The 25,546-nt window shown below is 39.9% G+C and overlaps 1 protein-coding gene across 7 annotated transcripts in view; it reads left to right on the top strand.

The window, feature by feature from the left end:
* The window catches only part of ATP8A2 (ATPase phospholipid transporting 8A2), a 344,378-nt gene that overhangs the window by 187,299 nt on the left and 131,533 nt on the right, over positions 1–25,546 (top strand). For all 7 annotated transcript variants that reach the window (XR_006165293.1, XM_042792247.1, XM_042792248.1 and 4 more), the window contains 2 exons: positions 867–1,050; positions 5,272–5,382. Coding sequence is in view for 6 of the 7 variants with exons in the window: in XM_042792247.1 (XP_042648181.1) it covers positions 867–1,050; positions 5,272–5,382 (295 nt within the window). In the remaining variant the exon portion in view is untranslated. The remainder of the gene's footprint in view (positions 1–866; positions 1,051–5,271; positions 5,383–25,546) is intronic.

The following is a 25,546-nucleotide window of genomic DNA, read 5'->3' as shown; positions in this document are numbered from 1 at the left end:
TTGGGTGTCTTATCCAATTTAGTAACCTAGTCGTGAGTATTTTTCCACTTCTCCCTGGTTTAGACTCATTTAACTCTATTGGATTCCACAAATTTTTATTGAACTGGAACTGATGGAAAATGAGAGAAGGATCAGGTTAAAGTAACTACTAATAAAACTGATAAGACTATTCAGATGCCATGGAGCCGGCTTTTGTTGTTGAACTGGAACTCAGTATCATTGTCACTGAAGTCAGAGTTGAACCAGAACGCAAAATGTGAGATCAGGGAGAGGCCTCCTTCTTTCTGATCCTGAACATGTAGTCTGAAATGGGGAAGATGGGCTGGCAAGTGAGGAAGTAAGCTGGAGGAGGAGGGAGTAAGGTAAGTCTGCAGTACCTTCTGCCAAACCATTGAAAATGTCTCTGATGGATTTACTCTTCGAACGTACTGGTGGTCTTTCTCCTCCTGGCTGAAGATGCACTGTGGACAGTGGACAGGGAAGGCCTGAGCTGTTAATCTGTAAACTGTTGTAGTTGAAAAGGAAACTCCCTTCTCCAGTGTTCCCAATATAACATCACTGGTGGCTGCCAAAGTGTATCAGGTGGGGTTGGAGGAGGAAAACAAAGCTTTAAAACCTTTCCTATCTCTTTGGTCTCTTGCATAAAATATGAGGAAGTAGATAAATGTGAAACTGTGAAACTATTTTTAAAGCTACTTTCTCCTTCGGAAATAGTTTGGCACAGGTTCTGAAGTTTAGTTGTTGAATAAAGAATCTTCCTGGCAACTGTCTTTTGATTACTTCTAAATGCAGATTACAGCTGTCATTTTGGGAAAGGCACATAGCTCAGCATGTGAGAAACTGACACCTTTTTCTTTCCTTTTCAGAGTATCTCCTCTACAGAAGTCTGAAATAGTAGACATGGTCAAGAAACACGTCAATGCCATAACACTTGCCATTGGGGATGGTGCCAATGACGTAGGAATGATCCAAACAGCTCACGTTGGAGTGGGGATCAGTGGCAATGAGGGCATGCAGGCAACCAATTGCTCGGATTATGCTATTGCACAGGTCAGAGGCAAAAAGAACAACTGCCGTATCGTGTTGTCAGAAATGCATTGTACGGCCATGTATTGCTTGATGGCTTCTCCTAGCCTTCAAGCTAGGAGCATCTCTGCTGGTTTCTTTTTCAAGGCAGCTGTCTAGAGCAGATGTCTTGGATGTATTTTTGGGTTTCATTAGTAAGATTTTGTGTTCTTTAGGGCAAAACTCCACCTCCCCTCCAAGTTTGTTTCCTCCTGACAGCTGTGCAATATCTTGGTTCTTCAGTAATCAGGGAGAAGCACTTTCTGTGATGCTGATGTTAACATGCTTTCAAGTGTAACTATCTCTTGGTGCAAGCTTTCTTCTCTTACTGTCAGTAGGCATTATACACAGGTGTGTAAATTTGGCTGTTTGGAAATTCTTCTTTTGAGGTGTATCTTTTTTTGTTCTCACCCCCATGATGTATCCAAGATCTGGTCACAGTTTGAGAGGTGGCCGGTGTTTTCATTTTTTTAGGTATGTTATTTTGAACGTTAATTGGGTGAGTGCTCACAAACTTATCCCATCAAATTCAGCACTGATTACCTCTGCTAAAGAGGAGAGTAAAAAGCCTTTTTTGTTTTACTGAAGAAACCAAGGTGTGGAGTAGAGACTTAAAGAAACATAAGAAAAGAAGGAGGTGCTTCAGTTGCTGGACATCCTCTGAATACTGTTAACGGCTGAGGTGCTCTGTGTATGTGTTTGAGACTGATTACAGGGCAAGAACAGATGGAGCTGACAGGAAGCAGAGATGATCCACTGTCTCATCAGAGATCTGTGAGCATCAGCTGATGTTGCCTTCTGGCAGTTTGTAGGTAGATCTGCTCTGCTAAGTGATATGAAATATTATCGTGCTTTGATAGTTCCAGTAAAAGGTGAGGTTTTGAAAAGGCATGGATAATGCTGCTCTTTGCACGGATAACTGTTTATTGTGTTAACCTTGCTGTGAAGCAAAGTGGCAGTCTTACATTGCTGCTCTGTTTTGTGCTTGGGTGAAGCGCTCAGTTTTAAGCTTGAGTAACTGACACCTTTTACCAAATTTATCCTGAAAATCTTAGTCTGTTTTATCAAGGGTTTATTCTGTCATAAACAGTAGCATATTCCAAATACATAGCATTATAGGAACTGCCATAATCGTGAAGTCTGTGGTATCTTGTAATGACTTCCTCGTTCTGTAGACTATATATTGCTTCTGCTTTATAACTTAAATGAATGCTCTTTACTTAGACTTCCTCAGATCATTTATTACTTCCAGTTTAACAAGTAAGCATAAGCAGTGAGTTTTGTCAATAGAGGGCCCTACACACTTAATTCCTTTTGTTAGTTACAGTAACATTAAACCTGGAGAAGTAACTCCACGTTCATGTGTTGCTTGTGTATTAACAAAACCCCCTGTGTTTGAATTTAGTGTTAGAATGTAGAAGCTGCTCTTGGTTTCAATTCCAGCCAGAGTTACTGACAATAGCAATGAATCTTCTTAGTTCAATATGAAATAAAAGCTGGTCTTACCAGCACAGAATTTTAACTTTCAAAAATTAGTTGAAAACTGTGGAACTGTATTTTTTGTGATTGTGTTAGAGGAGCTTTGTGCTGATTATGAAACATATAAAGGAATCCCTCTTGTAAAGGAGACTAATAGTGTATGGTAATGTGTGGTTCAAAAAAAGTGTTCAAAAGAAAAACTTGATCTCCATGGGGTGTATTTCTTTCAGCAAAGACATATAACTCCCACTGAAGCATTACTGTGTATGCATGCCTTGAAGGCAGAGTATGTTCTTCTTGAGTAATTTAAGACAACCACTATAATGTAGCATCTTGTGTTCAAATAGTATTTCAAATGCAGTGGTGCCAGAAGTAGGCACTTATGGAAGAGAAAGTCTCTATATAGGCTTGCTCAGGATTCCAGGGGGAATCAAAGCATAAACCAAACAAAAATTAATAAGGCAACTTGTGTCTTATTTTATTCCAAATATCTTCCACAGGGGTGCATGGAGCATCTGTTTAAATCATCTTTTTCTTTTGTAATGATATTGCACCAGTGATCCGTATTTAGAAAATTCCCAAAACAAATGACCTGTTTAGAGACACAGTAGTAGAATTGAGTCACTTTTTTCCTCAGTAAAAGGCTTTATTATCTTAATCCAGAGAGCATCTTGTGTCTAGGGCTGTTTCCCTTCTTAACTAGGGAAACTTCTTTTTTTAAACAATTTTTCATGCTTCAGTTTTCTTTTTTGGAAAACTTGGCTTGCGTTTTGGATGCAGTTTCACTGTCCTAAACCTGCTGCTCCCATGGCCTCTGCCTCAGCTTGTCATCATTTCATCCTTTAGTCAAGATAGGAGGTGTCTTTCTAAAAGATAATCTCTGTATTTAAGAAAATTGTGCTAGGGTTGATACAGAGACGACTGAAAAATTGTAGAAACTCTTTTACAGGTAGGCTGGCCAGATGGTTATAATGTTCCCTTCTCATTTAAAAGTCTAAGTACAGTAGTGTCCAAACAAGGACAGTGTTTTAGGAGAGCCCTATCCCTACAGTTGCTCAAGTATGCCAGTAGCTGTGTGTTTGCCTAATTTCAGTGACCAGCATCAAAACAAACTTAATTCCTTGCTACATCTTCACAGGGCCCTTCACCAGCGTGAGCAGGCCCAGAACTGTTATTTAAGTTAGTAATGTCTTACTTACTGTGCACTCATGAGAGTTAGAGGTAAGAGAGCAGTTAATGGTAGGATTTTTCTTTGTCTTGAGCTCCAGAGAAGACTACCTCTGAGATGGTCACTTGTTAGCAGAGAGAAGTTTTCAGGGTGTGTCTAACTACTCTGTACAAGAGGTGTCTGGGGTGACTTGTCAGGATGTAGTGGCAAGTTTTTCATCACTGCTGATGTGTTTTCTGAGGAAAGTTGTAGCTGTGCTGCATATTAACTGAGGCATTAGGTGTCCAGTAGGTCAACTACTCCCTTGTGCGTGTCCCACTTCCAGTCCTGACTCGGTTCAGTCTCTGCCCAATCTGCGAACCTTGGTTCGCTTTTATTTTCTCTCTTTCTTTCTTGCTGGCATATTCTGACAAATCTGAGTTGCTGATGCAGGGGAGAGAGGCTGTTCTTGTAGGATTTGTGGTTCAGTGATTTCAGTGCTACAAATCATGGGAGCAGAGGGATCTCATGATAGTCCTAATTCATTACTGTAGCTTTCAATTTCAAATAAGTTTTGGTTAAAATAAGTTATCTAGAATCTAAATGTAGTAAGTCAAGCTTTTCCTATCAAGTCACTTCGTGGAAAAGGAAGGAAAGGAAATAATGGTTCCACCTTCGATTCCAAGAACCCTTGAGGTGTACACATGCTAAATGGTAAATCTAGTCACCAGTTTGAGCTGTCAGCAACTGGACAAAAGAGAAATGCTGCAACTGAAAAAGAGAGGAATGCTTTAGGCCATAAAAAAGTTCACTGATGAAGCCAAGACTAGAAAATTATGCATTTCCTTTGAAGCATTGCGAGACTGCTTCTATAAAAATCCATTTTCAGAACTGATGAATTAAGAAGCTGAATTTGAGCTGTATCTGTGGCTCAAACTAGCATTAAAAGGTATCCATTTTTACAAGAATCACTTACTTGCCCTTTTTGGCGGATGCTTTTTTATACAGTATTTTAGGTGCTTTGTATAACATGTGATTGCGTACATTTTGTGGGATGAAAATGTTAATGTAAGCATTCTCTATAAAAGTCTTTATGCATCTATTTTTCCACTTGTGTTCTACCCTTGTGCATTTTATTTCAGCTTAAGACAGTTTTAATTAGCAGACTGTTCATTTAACAGAGACAGGAGATTCTGAACCTTGCTACCCCTCAAACACAGGAATTTTCTTTGACCATGAAATGGAGACTTCACATTTATATTCGCTCAATCCACAAAGCTCTATTATGTTAACATTGCTTGATTTTACTATCACGACAGTAATACTAATTGTAGACTTCTTGCTATTTAAAGCCAGTGAAGACCACTTAAAAACATTCAGAGGTTTTGCTACAACAAAAGACTTTTCCTATGAATATGAAGTGTTTTTTTGCATGTATGTTCTGCTAAGCTGTTTAAATATTGCACTTGAAGAACATCTCTCATAGCTGATCTGAGGTTTTTTTGAGGGCTGTGGTTTACTTCAACCAATTTTTTTAAACAGGGCTTCATGTATGTAAAAACTTGTATTCTCTCTTTCAGTTTTCCTACTTGGAGAAGCTGTTGTTGGTCCATGGAGCTTGGAGTTACAATCGAGTTACCAAGTGCATACTATATTGCTTCTACAAGAATGTGGTTTTATATATTATTGAGGTAAGAGTAACTAAATGGGCAGGTCTTACTGCTGCTCACTCCTCAAATCATCTCCAAATGGATTGAGCTGAAAGGACTGACGTTCTTTTTTCCCATGTTTAACAGCTTAAAATTTGTTTCCTTTCTCAGATTAAGTTAATTCACTTGAATCTTCTGATGTTTGCAAAAGGAAATCTGAAGGCTTCAATACAGCGAAGCCTTGGATAGGAGATGTCAGGGACAAAGTTCATTGGTTCTGTGCAAATATCGTTATTGAAAGCTTCTTTGTATTCATGGAAACATTTCAACTAGAGCTTATATTTATAAAACTTGAATTTGGGGCTAAAATTAAATCAAAAGTTCATTTAATATAATTGGGAAGAACTCTATAGGCAGATAAACCAGTCAAAAAGTATAGCCATTGCTTCCAAATTATAAAGACCATACCTTACCTGGAACAGAAATTAGTTTGCCTTAGTTTTTGGAAAGAACATAATTTTGACCCACAATGCCACTGAAATTATAAAATCAATCAGGTTATTTGATTTAATAATATTTCAATGTAGCTAACTGTTTTGAAAAAATAGATGTTTAGTGAAACTGGATTTTAAAGAGGGCTGAATGATGTTATGAACATTAATACATTGCATTTCAGCCTGCTTAGAGGAGTGTGGTTCTTACACTGCAGTATATAGTCTTGATTTTAAGAAGGATCGGGAAGAGATTTTTATCATGTGCTGTTGCCTAGTTAGAAACACGGGGAATTTATACTGAAGTGACCAGTCTGAATACCAAGTGGTGACTTGGTACACCAATTGCCCCATTGTTTATCAATGTTATTTGTATGTGTGTCTGTGTATGTATTCCGTTTTCTATTTCTTGCTACAATTAAGCAGACTTGAATGAGGTTAACAGATATGAAAATCAGAACATTTATGATTGGCGCCTAGTTACATGGATTACAGGACACAGTGGGTAAATGGTGTTTTACTGTTCAGTGAATCACATCGTGATCAGTGTGTGTATATCGGACTCCCTCAAGGTCTAATCATCTTTTATGCATGACGTTAGGCTGTTAGAGAACAGATATTCTCATATATTCAAATATTGCAAGAGAGTTATACTATGCCATCAAAATAATGGCAGTGTTTTACTGTGACAAGTGAGAACAGGATGGTTGAATGATAAACAGTATGCTGGATTTGTGAAATAATGAGGTTAATATCTTTTCTGAATTTTAAGCATCTTTTCTGCCAAATTTAAATCCATGTTTCTGAGATTTCACAGGTGTGTTCTTGTCCTAGTGTAGAAGCCACCTTCACAACTCTGAGAAATCTAGCGCACTTAGATAATTAAGATTTGGTTCATGTTTTACTTTCCAAAATAGTGCTTAATTTGACTTGGGCTGATCATAACTCATGTTTTTAGTAAGAGTTTTTAGGTGTTCTTGGAGATGACAACAATATTCATAATTGTGCAAAAGAAATATAAATAATTTACAGGAGAATCTTTTTTTAGCTGTTTTCTTACTGAGCATGGGAATTGCTGGGGTTTTGTCTGAATTGTTCAGAAAATGCTCAACAGCTTCATGATTGCTTTCTAGTATTCTTTTCTCCATTTGAAAACTAGTTTTGGAAGTCCTCCTTGCCCATTGTAGCAGTGTGTGTGTCTGCTTTATTTACTATAGTCTGACAAGTAAATTTAAGTTCTGTATCAAATGTTGTATGGCTAAATTATGCCTTCCTGTGTGAGCAGCTGTGGAAGGGGTTGAAGACAGGTGAAGGCCTCTGGGACCTCCAGCCTGAGGTAGCTCACTCATCCTACCATAAGGAGGAATTTTATTAGCCAGAGATACCACTATATGATACATAAAAGGCAAGTTTGGTTTGAGAATGTGAGGTCAAATGTTCTCTTCACTGTGTTAGACTGTGTTCAGGTCTTTCTGCATACTGTACTGAGGCAAATAAGCTTTTTTTTTTTTTTTTTGTCTCCTGATGTCCATGACCAAGGGTGGGAGTCACTTCCATGTAACACCTAAGCACTGAAAAATGCGTAACGAGCTTCAGCCCTGTGTGTACATTACCCCTGTGTGCTCACGTTGCGTAGAATTTTGGAGCAAGTTGAAGGCTCAAGAGGTGAAGTGACATCTTGTAGACCTGCAGTAACGCGAAGAGCTCGGTTTGGTTTTTAGTTCCTCTGGTGAATTTGCTTTCCTAGTGACCTTAAGGAACTTCCCCTCCAAAACTGTATAAAACTAGCCAAATTGCCTGGAAACTGAAGAGACACACATTTTGGTATCCTAGGGATGCAGGGGAGAGAAGGGAGTTCTCTAGTTCCCCTCCTAGCTGTACACAAAGAGAGCTGAGTTGTTTTGTATTGCTGCTGTGAGGCTTGGGAGCGCTGATCAGTTTGTGGTACGGAATGATGCTCATGAAAGAGAAGCTCCATGAGGGAATAAATCCTTCAACTTGAGAGAAGAGCAGTTGAGTGCCCAGCACTCCTGTGCATATGGTATGTTCCTGATTGTTTCCCAATGCTCTGGACAAGTTTAATATTTACCTGTACTTCCTGCTTGGATGTGTGGTATAGGGGGAATATTCTTTTAGCATCGTAATGAGAAAGGGATTTGAACTTCAACTGCTTTCTAAGTTAATCTAAAGGATTGTACTGAGTAAATATTTATAGAGTTGAATCAAAAAGCAGCAGTGAATATCACTGTCAGTTATACCTTTGTTACTGTATCTGTTTTATTTCAATGAAGCTTTAACACCTGAGGAATAACTATAGTAAGCCTTATGTAAATGAGTTTTGCAGCTGTGAAGCACTGGGGCTCTTCATAACTTTTATTCCCTGATATGATACTTGCTGAATATCAGAGAGAAATAAGAGATGGTACTCAGGCTTAGCACACAGAACATCTGAACACAACTTAGAGGCACACATTAGGATTAAACTTCAGTTAATTAAACAGTGATAAATGCTGGAGGAGAATATATTGCTGTCTCACAGCATGCCAATATTGGCATATAAAGACCTCTAATACACTTAGAAGTTCATCTTGATACCAATCGCTCTTATACCAGGGGGATCCAAGCTGTGGCATCTCTGAAACATTAAATTTCGTCAGCTTTCCTTCAGCTTCTGGGAGAAGTGGTAATTAAAATACAGAGTTTGGGATTTGGTGACTGGCATGGTGGGCTTTGCTCCTGGGAGATGCTGCTGGGTAAAGCTGGTGCTTACCTTCCTGCAGTGCCTGATTCCTGGAGGAGAGATAGGGGCTTCAGGAACTGTGGTGTCAGCTGCTTTGACAATGGCCAAAATGTGCACCCATATTGGGACAATTTCATGCAGCTAGAGCTAATATAGCAGAAGACAGGCCTTGAAGTCTAGTGATTGCAGGGGAAATAGAGACATGACTGCATTTTCCCTCCCCCTTGATTAGGCATTCCTAATATTTTTTTAAGGGGTGAGTTTTAAGTTATCAAAGTGATAAAGCTCAGTGAAGTCTGGGAAGACTTTGGTGCATCTTAACAGCTCAGTATTGCTTTCTTTCCTCTGATCTGATCTCTCTTTCCTTTTTTGCATTTCTTCATAATCGTCCTTCTGCCATTCTCCTAATTTTCCCCTTAATTTTTGAAAGCACAAAACTCAGTAAATATAAGTAAAAAACAGAAAGAGAAGCAGCTCCTGGCATGTCAGGTCCTTTTGGCGTGATTCTTAGCCTGATTCTTGAGCCCTTGCATATCACTGCTATCAAGCTGTTTCAGGGTGTCAGGCTGGGGTTCACTTGCTCATGTCCTCACTTACCAGCTGAGGGGTGTAGAATCAAGCCTTTCCACCCACAGAGGCGGTTGATAGATGAATTGCTGCTGCTTCCCCACTCTGACTGGCCCTGCTGGATCTGTCCTACCAGTGGCAAGAGAATCTACATAGGAAGCTACCAAGATGGCTGCAGGGATGAAACGCGAATGTAAAGCCCCCTGCTTGCTGTCAATTCCTGCATTTCCCACGTGTGCCTGCAGTAGCAGTGTGCACTAAAGCCGTTACTGAGCAAAGACGGCCAGTCAGCATCATCCTGAAGCAGAAGCTCAGTGGCAGGGTTTTGGCTTTTACAGATTTGCAAATACCTGGGCATCACTACAGAACACCATCTTATTCAATTATTTATGTAGCTGGCTTTAAACTGAGTAGTGAAACAAAAGATTTGTTTCACATCTGTTGAGCAGATATATTTCACGGGAGATGATATAAAGTTGTCCTGATGACATCAGAGCTTTGAAATATAGCCGTTTTCAAATGTAAAGGAGTACAGGAATGTTGCTTTCATGTCATGCTTGGAGAAGTAGAAACACAGCAAGATCAAAGGCAGTATCAGAAATATCAGGTAAGAGTTCAAGGCATTTGGGAATGGTTCTGTGGAAACAGTAGCATGGAAGATAGGTTTCAGGCCAACACAGGGTACAGGAAAAATGTGCTCAATCCTTCACTGGAGCATGTTTATCTGAAACGTGTACTTAATACGAAGTGCTTTTGCTATATTGTGGAGTGAGGGAGGGCAGGGGGATAGATGGTGCCTGTGTCAAGGTCTGGCAGTGTAGGGCCGTGACAGAGAAATGAATGGCAAGTGGGAAGGGGGGAGTGTAGTGTACATACCCTGACACTGCATTCTTTTCTTTTCTGCCTTAAGAATCCAGAGACAAGTTTTTAAGCCCAGATTGGAAAGCTGTTTCTTTGGAGGATGAGGGAGATCTTACATGTGAGCAGCATTGAACAAACAAGATAAACGTACCGAAGAACAAAACACCAGGATCATAGTTTCTCTTAGCTGAATTTTGAAGTCTCAAAAGCTCTGAGTAAACACCGTGCCTAGACAAGCATGCTTTTAAATAAGTGGTGATTTTTGTGAGTCCACCAAGGTCTGATAGTAAGAGCTGTGAAGTGCTCAATATGCTTTTAGTGGTCACCACTTCAGACTAGCCGATAGCACAAACTATGAAAGTGCACGTGAAAAGCTGCTGCACGAGACCTTTCATTTGCTTTTCTTGTTTTCATGCTTTCCTGTGAAACACAACAGCTATTTTTAAAAATATGAAAAGTAGACATGGGAATTTTAGCCCTCTTATTCAAATGGCATGCAGAATTGATTGTATCTGATACACTAAGGAATACACAGCTTTAATGCTTCTTGTCCCTGATTTATGTAATCTGACTTTTACCTACATCCCTGTGCTTTCTGTTTCCAATTGACTTTGCAACTCTGAGGATACAGCCAGGCAACAGAAAACCTTAAGCATGGGGATTTTTGCGATGAGTTGAGGACTGAAATGCAGTAAGCACTGTCATAAAAACCAACTTCGTTAAAAGAGCAGTGCTTTCCCCCAGTGTTAAGAATAAGAACATCTGGTTGTAAGATTCTCTAACACAGTAACAATAATACAGGCAGCTAGCTGTCTTGCCATGCTTACGTATTCAAATTATTCAGTTGCCTGTTCAAATACTTCAAATGCCAGTAAGCATTTAATAGTCGTTACTTCAGTGCACATCTGCTCAGTTGGTGTGGTAAGCTTCTAACAACGCTGTATCATGAAGAAGCAAAATAGGAATGTGTGTGTGATTTTTTCCATTTTATATAATTTGGAAACCTGGCTTTTGAATTCTCGCAGATGCATGCATATTCTGAGTAAGTAACTTAATTGATGTGGACAGGTACCTTCAGATAGGCAAAAGGTGGGAATCGGAGTCCTTCATACTGCTGTGAGGTGTAAATTTAGGTGCTTGAGAGAAACCTATGTAGTGTCCGTGTAGATGGTGTTTATGGATGCTCTGGAGTCATGGAGAGCAGTTGGGACTGGAGGTGTGCCACAGGGCCTGCCGGACACCTTCACCTGTCTGACTCGGCAGCAGCATTCTTAGTACCAAGAGGTCTATGTTGAGGTTACTGAGGCTTATCCAGAAAGCGAAGGAATCTTGTTTGGTTGGTTGGTTTTTCTTCTTGTTGTTAATTTGTTTTTGAATCATGTAAAAAGAAAGGAATCGAGACCCCTCGCTTGGGTAATGTTAATCAGGTCAAAAAGTGCAGAGTATTTATGGAAGTTATAGCACAGAACTCGCAGACCTGGAAAGCAGAGTAATGGCCACAGTGCGAGAAGCAAAGCATGTGAGGCTCAGCACTGTATTGTGATAATTTTTGGAAAACCAGGTCTTTTGTGTGCTTATTTTTCTCTTGCACTGTTCCTTATCAGCCTCATACCTAGGTTAATATGCAGAAGTATGAGACCTTAGGAGGCACAGAATGTTATCCCCTTCCTGCCCACCAAAAAAGCTGATTGTAGGCTTCAATTCAAGAAAACATTCTTTAGCAGCAATAGTTACAGAAAGCAGATCCTGCAAATAGCCTGCCAAACCTCTTGGAATATCATAAAATACAGTTGGCCAACTTAATCCAGAATTGTCCAGGTAGTGCTTTTCTTTTTGTTCTTAAAAATATATCTTGGTTCTTTCTCAGCTGATTTACAATGTCTAGTTTACATTGCTATCGCTAACGATTTATTCCATATTTCAACCCTCTTGTTGTCTGTAGAAATTCAGAATGGTGAGACCAGCCTGTGCACAAACTTTAATCCGTGACTGACTTCTTTTTTTGCTTTTCCAATGGAGTATGTTAATCCCAAGAGTTTCCAAGGAATCACTCACAAAGATAAATCCATGCTAATTTTCCTGACTTTTTTAGTGCTATGCACTGCATAGTGAATCCTTAGAGCAGTCCATCTTCCCTGAAAACCAAATTGATTCAACTGTTAAACAGCTGGTTTTGAATTTTTTTTAATAATTTTCAGAAGCGATGCAATGAGTGCCAGCATTGTTCTGACTTTTTATGAACACTGCCTTGATTATACCCTACAACCAACAGATCTCGTAATTTTTCAACATTCCAAATATTATAAATTATCGATCAGGCTCCTTAGTGTGGTCTCAAAATCCCTGTATGAGACACATATGAGGTTCAAAGCACGCTGCAGTAGACTACTTCAAGAAAAGATCGACTGTGGTATTTTATTGGACAGATAATTTTCAGAGAGCCTGAATCATTTTTTTAACGTGTATTTATATACATAAAAGGGTGTATGACAGGCACAGTGATTTTTATCTGTAAAGTATATGCTTAATTTGGTGTGGAAAACCTTAATTTTGTATTTGGAGGGTTTATAATAAAGCAATAATAATTTTATTGTCTAAATTTGAGGCCTTTAAATGTGAAACATTAGCCATCTCCTGAGCAATGCGTTCATCAAAGCCAGAATTCTCTCATCCGTAAATGCTTTTACAGTTTAACTATGTCACCGAAGAAAACGCAGCTTGATGTTTAGAAGGGAGATAGCCTGATGTGAGGAAGCTTTTAAGAGGAAAGCTAAACCTGTATTATAAAAGTTAAGAAAACCCAAACCTAGAGTTTTTTTCATCAAACAAAACCAGCTTTGAAATTCAAGAGTTCATCATTCTTGATTTCAACCCCACTTTCTTTCCAAAAGCTGAAAGTTTTCATATGAAATCTAACTCTTCTTCTGGCGTTGAATACTGACTTAAAATGGCATTGACTGCTCTGACTCAGTAATATTGGACAGCCCATTGTTTTAATAAAAATTAAGGGTAACGGATCCTGCTTTCCCATCCGCCTAGGCCAAGTCAGTGCTTATGGCGATACTTGTGCATACATGGAAGGCCAAATTTCAAATCTCTATCTGTTAAAAGAATGCAAATAAACCTTATCAGAGTAACTTGTGCTTAGTACCTTCATGCTGAATTTAGCAGTGTGTGCTGTACTGCACTGAAGGGGGTAATGTTGAGAGAGCTTTTTTAAAACTCAGCACCATAGGTGCATACATGGTAATACAGCTCTTTACATGTATATCCTTTGGGTCGTTACTGGGTTTCTTTCTCTGGCCTGTACTATAAAGACTTTCTTTAGTAGAGACATTCCTGATTTACATGGTAATAAGTGATAGCAGGGTGAGGTTCTATGCATATTATATGTATGAAGAAGGGTTTTTGTCTGTTGCGCTTTTTACTAGACTGGAAGCCATGGGGCTAGTATGTTGAAGGTGCGAGGGTTTCTTCTTTTTCACCTGTACCTCACAACTCTAAATAGCTATCTTCAAAGTGTATTTCTATAGCAGTTTACTTATGTTTGATAATATGAATGCTTACAAATGAGGCTATGTTTTGCCAGAGAGGACTCTAGTGATAAACCCTGGCCCCACTGACTGCCAAATAAGTTTAATTCTCTGGCTTAGAACCTTTAATGCACTTGTGTTAAAAGGTCTCTAAGTGTGCATGTTCTGTAGCTTAATGTAACTTGGAAGACTTGAGTCTTCCAGGGGAGAGAAAAGGAGAATTACTTCTATCAATTAGCTGCATCTGCTGCAGTTACACTCAGAGGTTATCCTGATATTTACAAACACTAAGCCTGAGTGTGAGAAGGGGTTTGGAGTGCTTTCTGCGCAGCTCTTTGTAAAGCATTTTTAGGTAGTGCCAGAGAGTTTGGAACTGTTGCAGACATTTTGTAGTATTGATTAATGAGTCATGTTTTTGTGCTACTTCATGAAATCCTTTAACTTACTATTTAAGCCTAAAGTGCTCTGAAATTTAAGTTGGAGCCCACTTTTGGAAGTGTGTGGTGGCTTGCCTGTGAGCAGTCCCACTGAAGTCACCGAACAGTAATTGCATTTTCCACTTCACTGGCAGTTCTTTTGAGTAAAATAAGTTTGTTCCAAGCCACGTGCTGGGATGTTGTTTGTTGTCTGCTTGTGAACAAAAAGTGTGCTGGGCTGTTTGGGCTACATTTCACTTGTCTGAACTGAAGTCTGCCCGGCTGCCAGCTGCTTGCCCAGCAGTAATGTCAGGCTGTATGGCTTCGTATTTTTTTGAGCATGTGTAACTTGATCATAACACTGAAACGTTTTGATGTTGGTTTATCATCTTGAAACATTTTACTAGTACTTTGTCTCTTTCTTCTTGGGAAGTCAAGCAAAAGATATCTTTACCTGAGCTCCTGCCCCACAGCAGTTGTCTTGTCAGCTTTTCCTTTCTAGTTGTTAAGGGCATTTCTCTGGCATGTTTGGAGTATATGTTTCTAATGGCCACATTTTCTAGGGTGTCCTGTAGTACAGGTGCATACAGTTGAGTTCCTAACTCGTACTGTCTTAATACAGTTTCACACACAAATACAAAAACTTTCTGAACACTAGCTCAGAAATGTGGTGTCACCGGATTTTCTGAATAGAATTTTTTTTTTTTTTTTTCTGGTGTCTGCATTATGAACTGAGCTGGTCCTGATTATTTTGAGGTTTCTTGGGTTTTTTTAGGATCCTGCCTCAAAGAAGCTAAGGCAGGCAACAAATTTAACTGAATACAGACTCCACTTTTAAATGCTGCTAAAAAATAATTTTGCCATTTCACTTGCATGAGCACTAATGATTAAAATAATTCTATCCAGTTCCACTAATTAACCACTAGAGATTGTTTTATTTTGGGATTCATAAAAGGCATCGGTAACCTAGTTTTAAGTGCATGTACAGGATTTAAAACAAAATATATCTGAGATTTGTGAAGGAAAGAATCTGGAAAATAAGTTTGGAGCTTTTGTTTGTCTGATTTCAAGGTCCTGAAGAAGTTTTTTTTTAGCACAGCAGAGCTGGAGGTAAAAAACAGACCATGTTCTCCGTGATCAGACCAGTCCCCAGTGCAAATCTGGAGCAGCATAGGTGTTGTTATCAAATGTGCTTTTACAGCCTCTGCCGCAGTCAAGCCGTTTCAGTGGTTTGACTGTATTTGACCCAAGGAAGAGCTGCCCTGTGAGGAGCGAGAGTTCTGTGGCTGGGGACAGGAGAAAAGGAGCTGGTTTTGCTCAGTGCCTGTGAGAGGCTCCCAGGAATCCTGTGTCACTTAATTGAGTCTGTGCGAGGGTACATTGGACTGAGTGATAGCACACAGCAAGGGTAACAGCTTTGAGTAACCTGTTCAAAACGGGTTATTTTCTCACTGTGTATTGCGATGCTGAGCACAGTGCAGATGACTGCAACTATTCGTAAACTTGTGGTTATTTATGTCCTAGAGAGCGTGTCATTGGTTTTCATATCTCCTTTCTCTTTTCAATAAACCCATATAGAACGTCTTAAAATGAGCCAGAAGTAGCAAATCGTGCTATGTAGCGATACTTGCTGTTGGAGTTATACGGTCTACTTTTCTGAAAAGATGTAAAAAATGAGTGAGTTGCAGTTGTTTTCCCCCCAGATATTCTACTGCCATTCCACGATGTTTGCCATTAGTTCTCCTCATCCTCACTACTTTGAACCTGATTCTTTTTGTGAACCACTGCAATTTGAATGTAACTGCTCTGAGGTAAACGCATCCTGGACCAATGTATTTTTTGGTATTTCTAAACCAGGGTTCACAGTTCACTGTAACAGTCTGTGTCAGACAAGGGAGAGGAGAATCAGCACCAATACTTAAAGGCTAAGACCACCATAATCTTAACATATGTTTGTGGGTATACTTGCGTGTTGAATATAAACATCAGTGTAGCCAGTAATCATGGGCCTAAGCGAAAACCCCAGAGCTAAGCTCCAAAAGGCACAGGGGCCCATTGGGTGGAAAAGCAAGGGCTAAGTGGTCTTGATGCATGTTTGTGTGTGTTACCAGTCTGGTTCTGCCCTGTCAAGACAGACATGGATAACCACTGATGACTTCATGCTGTCAGAGGAGTGACAGAGGTTAAAACTTGGTCTGCCAGCTTTTAAACGTGACAAAGTTATTTTGTTTTCTTTCTTCTTGTTGGATTTCTTTGAATTCATGCAAAAGCAATTAAAGATTTTGGAAGTGGGAAGATGGAATATATTAGACTTAGCTGTATCTAAGTTCTGCAGGGATTCAGTGAAAATACATGTATTTTTTCATAAACTATATAACTACTATTTGTGTAAAAAAAAAAAAAAAAAAAAAATCTAACACCGTATATTCTCAACCAAAACTAAATAGTGCTCTCTCTATTAGTAAATGACAGTGCAAATTGATTTTATTAATGTTAACTGACTAAAATACCTAGATGGCTTGGTAGCAGCAGAAGTGTAAGCCACCAGTAACACCTGAAACTCTCAGCATTATTTGTGATGATAGTTCCTGTCAAGTTCAATTTTGTTAGAAAAGTGAGTCTCCCTTTCGGGTTTACTAACAGCATCTTGACCTTGTCTCCCTGCTGTTGCTGAGGAGTGAGAGGTGTCTGGAGCAGCTAAGCAGTATGACAGTCAGCCTGTGCTTTCTGTCAGCTGGCATTCATTAGTGTTACAAATGACATGTGTTTTTGTACTACCCAGAAATGTGTTTATGCCTATTAATCCTGCTTTGTGGACAAGATAGGGGTAGACTATTGAGTTGCTTTACTTTCTCCTAGTTGGTTTGTTTTTTTTTTTTTTGTTTAGTTTTGGGATTGGATATGTAAATGCATGCAATCTAGGACATTTCAAGATGTGACTTCCATCACGGCATCATTAAGCCTTGTTTGCCTGCTGCAGGCCGTTTTGGTGCCACCACCCCACGCTGTGGTGGTGGGTCCAGCAGCTTTCTGCACTGGCAGCTTTGTGCAGGGCTCGCCTTCAAGGTGCCACTTCCCTTAGAGAGTCCCAGTCAATCCAGCTGTGTCGTGCATCTTGCTATACCCATCACAGGGCTGTGCTTTCACCATCGCTTGAATACACGACTGGGCTGTGCTTTAAGCTGACATACATGCCCGCTGCCATTAAGAAGGGCAGTCTGATCTTCTTTTCTCCCTTGGAGGGTGTTCTTTTCCCCCGTCATTGCTCAAGCACTAGTATTTGTACAGCTGCAGGATGAGTTCTTTAAGGTTAGAGTTCAGCCAGATCGCGTTCCTGATGTACACCAGAGTTCTTGGGCGAGAGGCAGAACCAGCTCTTCTGATAGCAGCGTAGACTTTTGTCAGACTTAAGTTTATGTGTTATTTTATTAAGATGAGAGCTTTTGCTTGTGCATCTGCAGAAAAAAAAAAAGCTGATCCCAAAGGCACATCTGAACAAAAAATTGTTTCCCTATGTTGGTCACATGTTCATGTGCACAGAGAAGCTATGGTCTCTCAAAAACAGAATACATTGGAGACCATAATTTTAATGGAATGTATGCACATTTACTGGGTTTGATGCTGTGTGATTTGTGGTATATGGGGGGGTGGGCAATCTTTAAGAATGTGCGTTAGTCCATCTGGGCAGCAAGGAGCGGCTGGCTTGTGCTAAAATACAAGATATTCCTGCAGTGGAGGAGTGATAAAGTGATAGCAGTGCCAGTCCTGCCAGACCTGGCTTCTCTGGAAGCAGTTACTACTACTTTTTTCAGGCAGTTCCTACTTTATGCTAAGTTTGAAATAAGAAGGTGGGAGCGATAAATTGAGGGGAAGAAGCAGGAATATGTTACTAAAACTAGGATAGTGCTTCAAGGGATGTGAGAATTGCTGTTCTCTTCAAGTTGCTGGATATTGCTGAGAAAGCATAATAGGAAGGCATAAGAGAAAAGCTAGAACATTTTAAAATATGGATTAGGATGTGAAATCTATGTGTTTGGCTTCTGGCTACATAGGAAGTTACAATTAAGCCTGGCAAGCCCTCCACTCCTTGGCTTGGTGAAGAAAGGGAAATGTTTGCTGGTGGTCTGGGAAGGGTCTCTGTGGGGTTAGTGAAGCCCCCTTTGGCGGGGGGGGGGGGGTGGTGTGTGTAGGGGGGGGAGATGACATTTAAACAGGCACAAAACTCTCCCCTTTTAACTAATCTCTCCCTGAGGAGAAGGTCTGTTGTCTCCTCAGCAATGAAGTCGTCATTGTTTGCTTTTTACAAAGGGTGACACAAAATAATGCAACTTCTAGCATGCTGATTTTGATACTCAACTATTAGCTGTTACCTGTATGGTTTCTAATGAATGACACATCTGTGGCCTGCTTATGCTTACTGTCAGGATAGCTCACGAGCATGAAGGTGGATCTGCCCAGAAGCTTGACTTTTTTTTTTTTTTTAGATTTTTTTTTTTCCCCAGTCTGACTTCATTTCCTATAGAGCAGGTTGTTGGAGCAGTAAATGATGGTCTCCTGCAAGCTCTGCTCTTGAGAAGCTCAGCACAATTCCTCTGGCCATTGCCTGTTGTTCTTGATGTAGCTGACTGCATTGTAATTTGTGTTGGTGACTGAGGTTTTTTTGGGTGGGGTTTTTTTAATTGTATTAACTGAGTCTGTCTTTCTGCTATTTGACTGGTGCATTGGTGGGGAATCATGCTCATGAGAAGTTTCCAGTGCTCCTTTTAACCACATTAGTATTCACTTGAGATTTATCACTGAGTTTGATTCCTTTCTGACGATGAAGCAAATCTACAGGTTTTTATTGCAGCCCCAAACCTGCAGTAAATGATACAAAAACTCGGTACAATAAACTCTGCTTGGGGTTGTTTTCAGGCACTTAGTTACATTTCTCATTTGCAGGGGAATTTTCGTCTGCATACACTTCTGTAATACGAAATCTAGCAATACTCCCACATCTACTGTCACATTAAAAGTAATGAAGATCATTGAAACTTTAATTATCAGATTTCTCCATTTGGAGCTACAGCTGGAAGCCACTCTGGTGGGCAGGAAATGTCTGCACTCCTCTGTTTGAACAGAAGTAATTACTATATAATTCTAGTAAATGGGGGGAAACAGACCTTCACCTGCCAGGCTTCAGTTATTTCTCCCCCCCACTGGCATCAGTCACAGGAAACTACTGCAGTGAGTACGTACCCCATTCCAGAAAGCAGTTTTGGCAGATGACCTCTTCATTAATGGTATATGAAGAACGATACCCCCAAAAAATGGCTTTTGTATTGCATTTGAATAGCTCCTGCTTACATTACAAATACAAAGTTTTCCTGGCCTTGACTTGTGGAGTTTGGTACTGAGAACACTCTTTTGAAATGTCCAGTGTAAAAAAAAAAAATAATTAAAAAAAGTACTGTCAACTGTTGTCAGCACTTCAGGAGCTGGTGTAAATTTCGAGGGTTGGCCACTTTGTCCACTGAGTGCCTGCGTCCTGCAGCAATGTCATCTTTAGGAAGATGTAGGCTCATTCCAATCCACCACTGTTGCGTATCTGGCTGCTGTGCTGGGAGCTTCAGATGTACTGGGGATAGTCCTCCTTAAATATTTTTTCTGGAATCAACACTTAGACAGTAAAATACAGAATCCCATTTTATTCCATGGCTCTGCCTCACCATGGAGTTCTTCAGCTTTGAGAAATAGTACCAGAAAAAAGTAAATTTCTACATAAGGTAGAAAGTGTGAAGTCACATGTTTGTTTTAGAAAAGCCATTTTAGTTGCAAGTGTGCTTTGTTATCAGTAAGGGAAGTGGTAATGTATCTTCTTAGAGGATTTCATGTTCAATTCGTTGGATTTGTTTGTAGCAATAGACAAAAAAAATATTCTAACTGATCAGCTATATCAGCAGAAATGCATTTAGCATAGAAAGTAAAAACATCTTTTTCCATTCTAAGGTTTTGTTTGAATATGTTCTCAAAAATCACTAATTACCTGGTTTTGCCAAACTGTTCTATGAAGTTCCATCCCTGAAAAATCATTTTGGTTAATATCGGTGGTGTTCAAGTGCTCTGTTGCATCATCTGAGACGAATTGCAACTAAATCAGGGAAGATTTAGAGGTTTTAAGGCATTTTCCTAGAAATGCACATGTGCTGTAGGACTTACAAGTTTTTTTTTCCTTCCAGTTCATGACAGGCTTTCTTCTAAATTGACTGTGTATGTTTGCGTATGTACCACCTGAAGGTGGCTTGCTTTACCATTCATAAAATGTTTGCTGTCTGCTGTAAAGGAGAAAGTGTACCTTTATAGAATTCGTCAATCATGGCTGTTCCACTATGTTGGGGAAGAAGAGTGGGAGGGAAGGAAAAAAAAAAAAAAGGCTAAGAACTGTAGAAGTACCAAAATGAAAACAGAATTCCATGTTTCTCTTCAGTATTTCAAACAGCTGGAAGTCCAGCTCAGTTCCATATGAGAATTAGTAACTTAACATAGTCTATTAATGATCAGTGAGTTTCAGCTACTTGCTGACAAGCATTTTGAACTGATTCGCTTGGATGCGCATGTCCTTTTGTATCCTTGATGTATTTCTCAAAGAGGAGCTATTTCCATGTTTGCATTACTCTTGCCTGAACCTGTTTCCCAAATTATTTTGAAATCCCCATTGTATGTACAGCAGAGGGCTATACAGTTGCAGTGTGTCAGACTTGGTAATTCCCAATATCCTTCATATTCAAAAGAACTCAATTGCTAATGAAAATGTAAAAGGAATAGAGTAGACCAAGGGTATTGCAATTAATATTTTCAGTATTTGAATTTGTGGTGACTGTTTCTCAAAATCTGAAACAAGAATTGAATTATTTACTGAACTTTGATATGAATAACATCTTCTGAAATAATATCTGTAGCTTTAGGAAAATTAATCTGATGCAGCCAAATCAGTTGCCTTGTGGTGTGAGTATAAAATTTTCTCACTCAGTGCTGCTGAAAATGACGGGTAAAATGTTAATCTCACTGTTTCCTTTTTCCCCAGAATGAAAATTTCTCTTGCAGCAACAAGTCATTTGTGGCCACTTATCCAATCTGTTACCTGCTTTATGTAGTAATATAAAGTTTAAGGTAAACTGCTGTTACTTTCTAAAAGGTCAACAACAGCTTAAAGGTACCGCAATTTGTTTTTCTAGGAAATATGCATTCATTTAATGTTGTAAGACAAAGTTCTGTTGAAAGGCCATCTTGTGTATAGCAACAAGAGAACCTGCTCTCAGTACTGTTTGTTTTCTGTAATTACCCTTAAACTTTAATTGGAGCTGCCCCTAAGAAAATGTACAGTGTATGCAACTTATGTTTAGAAGCCAGAATTTACAGCAAGGTGGTTTATGTCATTCTTTTCTGCCCCAACTTCCACCTCTACCACTCAGGTCTCTTTGGCACATTCATCTTTGAGCGTGACTGAGGAGACAGAAATCTCCCATGGGTCAGTAAATGTGGGAGTAGCACTGGATCTGCTGCTATGAAATAGCAAATCCAAACCGGACTCAGATTATCTTGTTCCCGTGGCACACTTGAGTAAGAAGTGTGAAATCTCTCTGTCCTTCTAAAAGAAAAGGTTGGCCTTCCCTTGTTTCATGTTTAAGTAAAACAGCTTAAGCCTCTGTCCAACATCAGTGTAGGTGCCTTCTTGCTGCCCAGAGTAAGTCAAGTTGATACCAATTGTAGAAAGTATTCAGAAATGTCATTGGCAAACGTTAACATACCAGGGTCTACACTGGAGCAAGGATTTTTTTTGTCTAGACCAAACAGGATGGACTAAGGTAGCTGTTAACTAAGTACAATCCAGTTTTAGTATAAGCAGGTCTTACTTTGATTTTCTGCTGAGATCATTCTCTTACAGGTAACGAATAGTTCTACCTGAAAACTAAATTCTAGCTTGAAAAGATACTGCTCAGTGAGCTGACAACTTTTAGCACCCTCCATCTGGAGGGTTCAGTGGGTTGTTTCTGGCTCCTATGCACGTTGGTGCTCTTCATTGCAGTTGGATGCCATCCTGGGGGCTCAACCCTCTGTATCTTCCTTTCCTTTCTTTCTCCTCTTTGAGTTGGGCACATGCAGGGAGCAGCACTCAGCTGTGGCTTTAGGCATCAGCCCAGTTCCACATGTAGTAAGAAGATTTCAGCTTTATAATGACAGTCATTTCTTACCTCTCACTAGCCAGAGCAGAAAAACTGGCAGTATGGTTGGAGTGATCTTAGTTCTCATAGAGTATGTTTATCCTGTGCAGCTGTCATGTACTTAGTGCATGGAACAGCTTTCAGTTCTGCTATTAGCTTCTCTTTGAAATAATTCATGTTTTCTTGGACTAAGTCAAGTTACTAATCCACTGGCTGATTCCCTGAAAGCAAAATTACTAGGAAGCAATAGCACATTAAAAAAAAAAAAAAGTTCTCAGACTTCACACGCAGTGGTTCTAGCTGTATGCTGATGCTCTTATTTGTTAGGTGCCATTAATAACATATTGGCCCTTCCTGTTGAATGTACCAAGGAAATAGCTATGATCTATTCCTAGACTTTGTTTACGTGGGTGTCCTTAAAGGTTTTTGCCATGGAAAGCAATGCCTGCCTCTCAGGCAAACAGTGCAGCATGGTTTGTCACATTACTCACACGTGCTCTTTCGGAGACACCAGCTATATCCACAATGTGTAGTTCTGTGCTCACACCTCTTCCAGGCCTCTAGCAAGTCTGACAGACTATTTTCAGGGTATTTTTAACGTAAAAATATGTGCAGTAACTTGATGGCTGTGTCACTGCTGTCAGCATAGTGACTGTAGCCTGATGTAGGTATATGCTGCATGCAGAGGGGTGACGTGAGGTGTATGGTGCCACTACTGCTGGGTCAGTGTTGGAGGGAACTGAATTTGGCATGTTTTTTTTTTTCTTGCTTTATCTGTAAAGAACAATACCTGAAGCCAGTTGTCTACAGAAGCGATACCTTCCTTTGGCTTTAAGGGGGTCAAATACTTCTTTGCAAAAGAAAGGCGGCTGAGCTACCCTGTGTAGTGTGGATGACTGGGGACCAAGAACCCAGTTTGGACTTGGGAGCTGAGATTTTGACAGTTTGGACTTAGCACTTGCTCATTTACCCAGGCAAATTCACCATGTACAACACTGGTAATATTCTGGTCATGGCAATTAAACTATAGTGGCCTCCCAGCGTGTGCTCCGGTTTCCTGAAGGAAACCGGAATGGGGTCTGCTTTGCCCCAGAATCTGCTCAGCTCACTGATGCTGCCCCCATATGTTAAAATGTATTTGCTCCAACATCCTCGACGTGAGCTGTTGTGTATGTGACCCAGCATCCACACAGGGGTAGGTCTTACAGGGATCCATTTTTGGATGGATGGTTGCCTCTGGAATGCAAGCTCTGCGTCAGTCTCTTTTCTTACTGGGTGCTACAGCTGGCAATGATACACAGCTCTGAGTGCTGAGGTTGTTTTCACGGGGATTTATCAGAAGTTACTAAGCTTCTTAACTTCTGATATTACTCTCTTCCTTTCTTAAGTCAATACCTTGGAACGCGAGATTGCAGTGACCACAGCTATTGTATGGAAACTACTTTTCCAGCTCTGATCTGGCCCCAAAGCCGTAAACTTGAATTCCAAATTTAGAAGAATATTCCTTTATATGACTGTTAGACCCATCGGCGTTCTAAATGAAATAAAAAATTACTGGGGCTACAATGAGTAGCTGCAAGATGCTGCTTGCAGCATTGCTCATCATCTGTCCAAGTGCGGTAGCTGTGTTACGAAGGAGAGCAAGCTGAATCTGGGAGGAAAATATCATATGGATTGTTTGGGGGAGGATGGGGGCAGTTTCCTATTTCTTCCAAATTGTTAAGCACTGGTGATATGTCTCAGAACTGCCTGCCTGTCCTTCTGCTCCATGTTTAAATGTATGCCGAAAACCAATCTCTTTAGCAAAGAACATAAAAACCTGTTGCACCTCAGTGTAAGATCTCACTCCATTATGTGTTTCAGTGCACTCAAGTATTTAACCAATGTTGTTCAAAACTGACATCTGGGGAATGCCTGGAGGATGGCAGCTTGTCACCAGGGTGACCCAGGATGTGCCATGTGTGTATTTTTAGTTAGAATGAGTCTCTCTAGAGCCCAGGGGTCTTTAAGAAATGCAGGATACTTGAGAAGAAACTGTCATATTGGCTAAACCCTATGGGAAGGCAGGCTCATTGTCTCACTTAGGATAGTCTGTATCCTGTTACTCCTGGTCAGGGTCAGGAGGATCTCGAAACTTCAGGAGAATGTTGTCCAGGGGATCATGGCATGTGTCCTGATTATGAACACAATCCAGAAGTGTAGCCTATGCATTAGTAATGTTGGTGCACATGGGTCCACCTTTCCTACACGAAGGAAAGGCATCCTTGTGCTGTCGTTGATTTTTCTCTGAAGTTATTCTTACTGGCCTACCACAGGTGATAGTTTTTCTTCACATTATTTGTGTTTTCTGCTCTAGATAGGCTTCCCTGAAGTGATGCTGCTTGTGTTGCTTGCTCTTTCTGTCAGAGCTTGTCATAAAGATGTTAAGGATTAACATGGTCTCTTGTATCATTTATTTCTTGAAAATATGAGTACTGAAAATGGAAAACTAACAATCTTTTATATTTCCCTTCAGTCTTCTGCTGAAATGTCACTGCAGAATTGAAAGGTTAGAGTGATGTTCTGGTTCTTTCTCAGGCTTGGTCTGTTTCGACCTGAAGTCAGATTTGCAAACCGCCAGCTAACTGGGGGGGGTCTTGTTTAAACAGGCAATTTATAAGCTGAGAAAGGGAAAGATTAGCACTCCTGCTTAAAGAAAATGAAAGTAAACAAAACTAAATTTTAAGCTATTTGAAAAGATGAGAGTACAATAAAATTATTCTTACAGCTTATCGACAGAAATACAGCAAAATGTTTTTTTTAAAAAACAGAATGTAAATTACACATTGTATATGGTTCTCTTTTTCCTGAATCTACAATTTATGACACGGCTTTCCAATAGAAATTGGTGTGGTATGTAATATGATGTATATACTGACATTTTCATTTGAACCTGAATAACCTATATTAAGCTTGATCATGTGCGAGTATTAAAATGGTTTACAGTAAGTAGTAATCAATCATAATAAATGACATATGTTGATACCAAGTTGTAAATCTGCTGAGTACCAACAGCAGTGTTCTGATTTGAAGTAACTCATTGCAGTGAAACTGAGCACACATACACAGTTGGCCAAATTTAGGTGCCTGGCTGTTTACTGTTTGGTTTCATGGTACCACACAAGCTCCAAGTAGTGGAGTCTTTGAAAAATTGTGTCCAAAGTTTTGAGCTATTTGTCTGTCAGACATGGTGAGGTGAAGTGTAGAAGACCTTTAGAAAAAAGGAACAGCTTTAAATCACTCCAGGGAGAGCTTCAGAAAAACAGAATCCAAAACAGTGCTGCTCTATTTTCAAAGCAGCATATGCAGGCGTAGCTGCATGACTCTCATTAAGTTCATCTGAGTCGTGCAGCTAAAG

Source organism: Tyto alba, unplaced genomic scaffold, assembly GCF_018691265.1.
Source record: "Tyto alba isolate M040663 unplaced genomic scaffold, T.alba_DEE_v4.0 Super-Scaffold_2, whole genome shotgun sequence".
Taxonomy (NCBI): Eukaryota; Metazoa; Chordata; class Aves; order Strigiformes; family Tytonidae; genus Tyto; species Tyto alba.
This window is presented reverse-complemented; position numbering and strand designations above follow the sequence as displayed.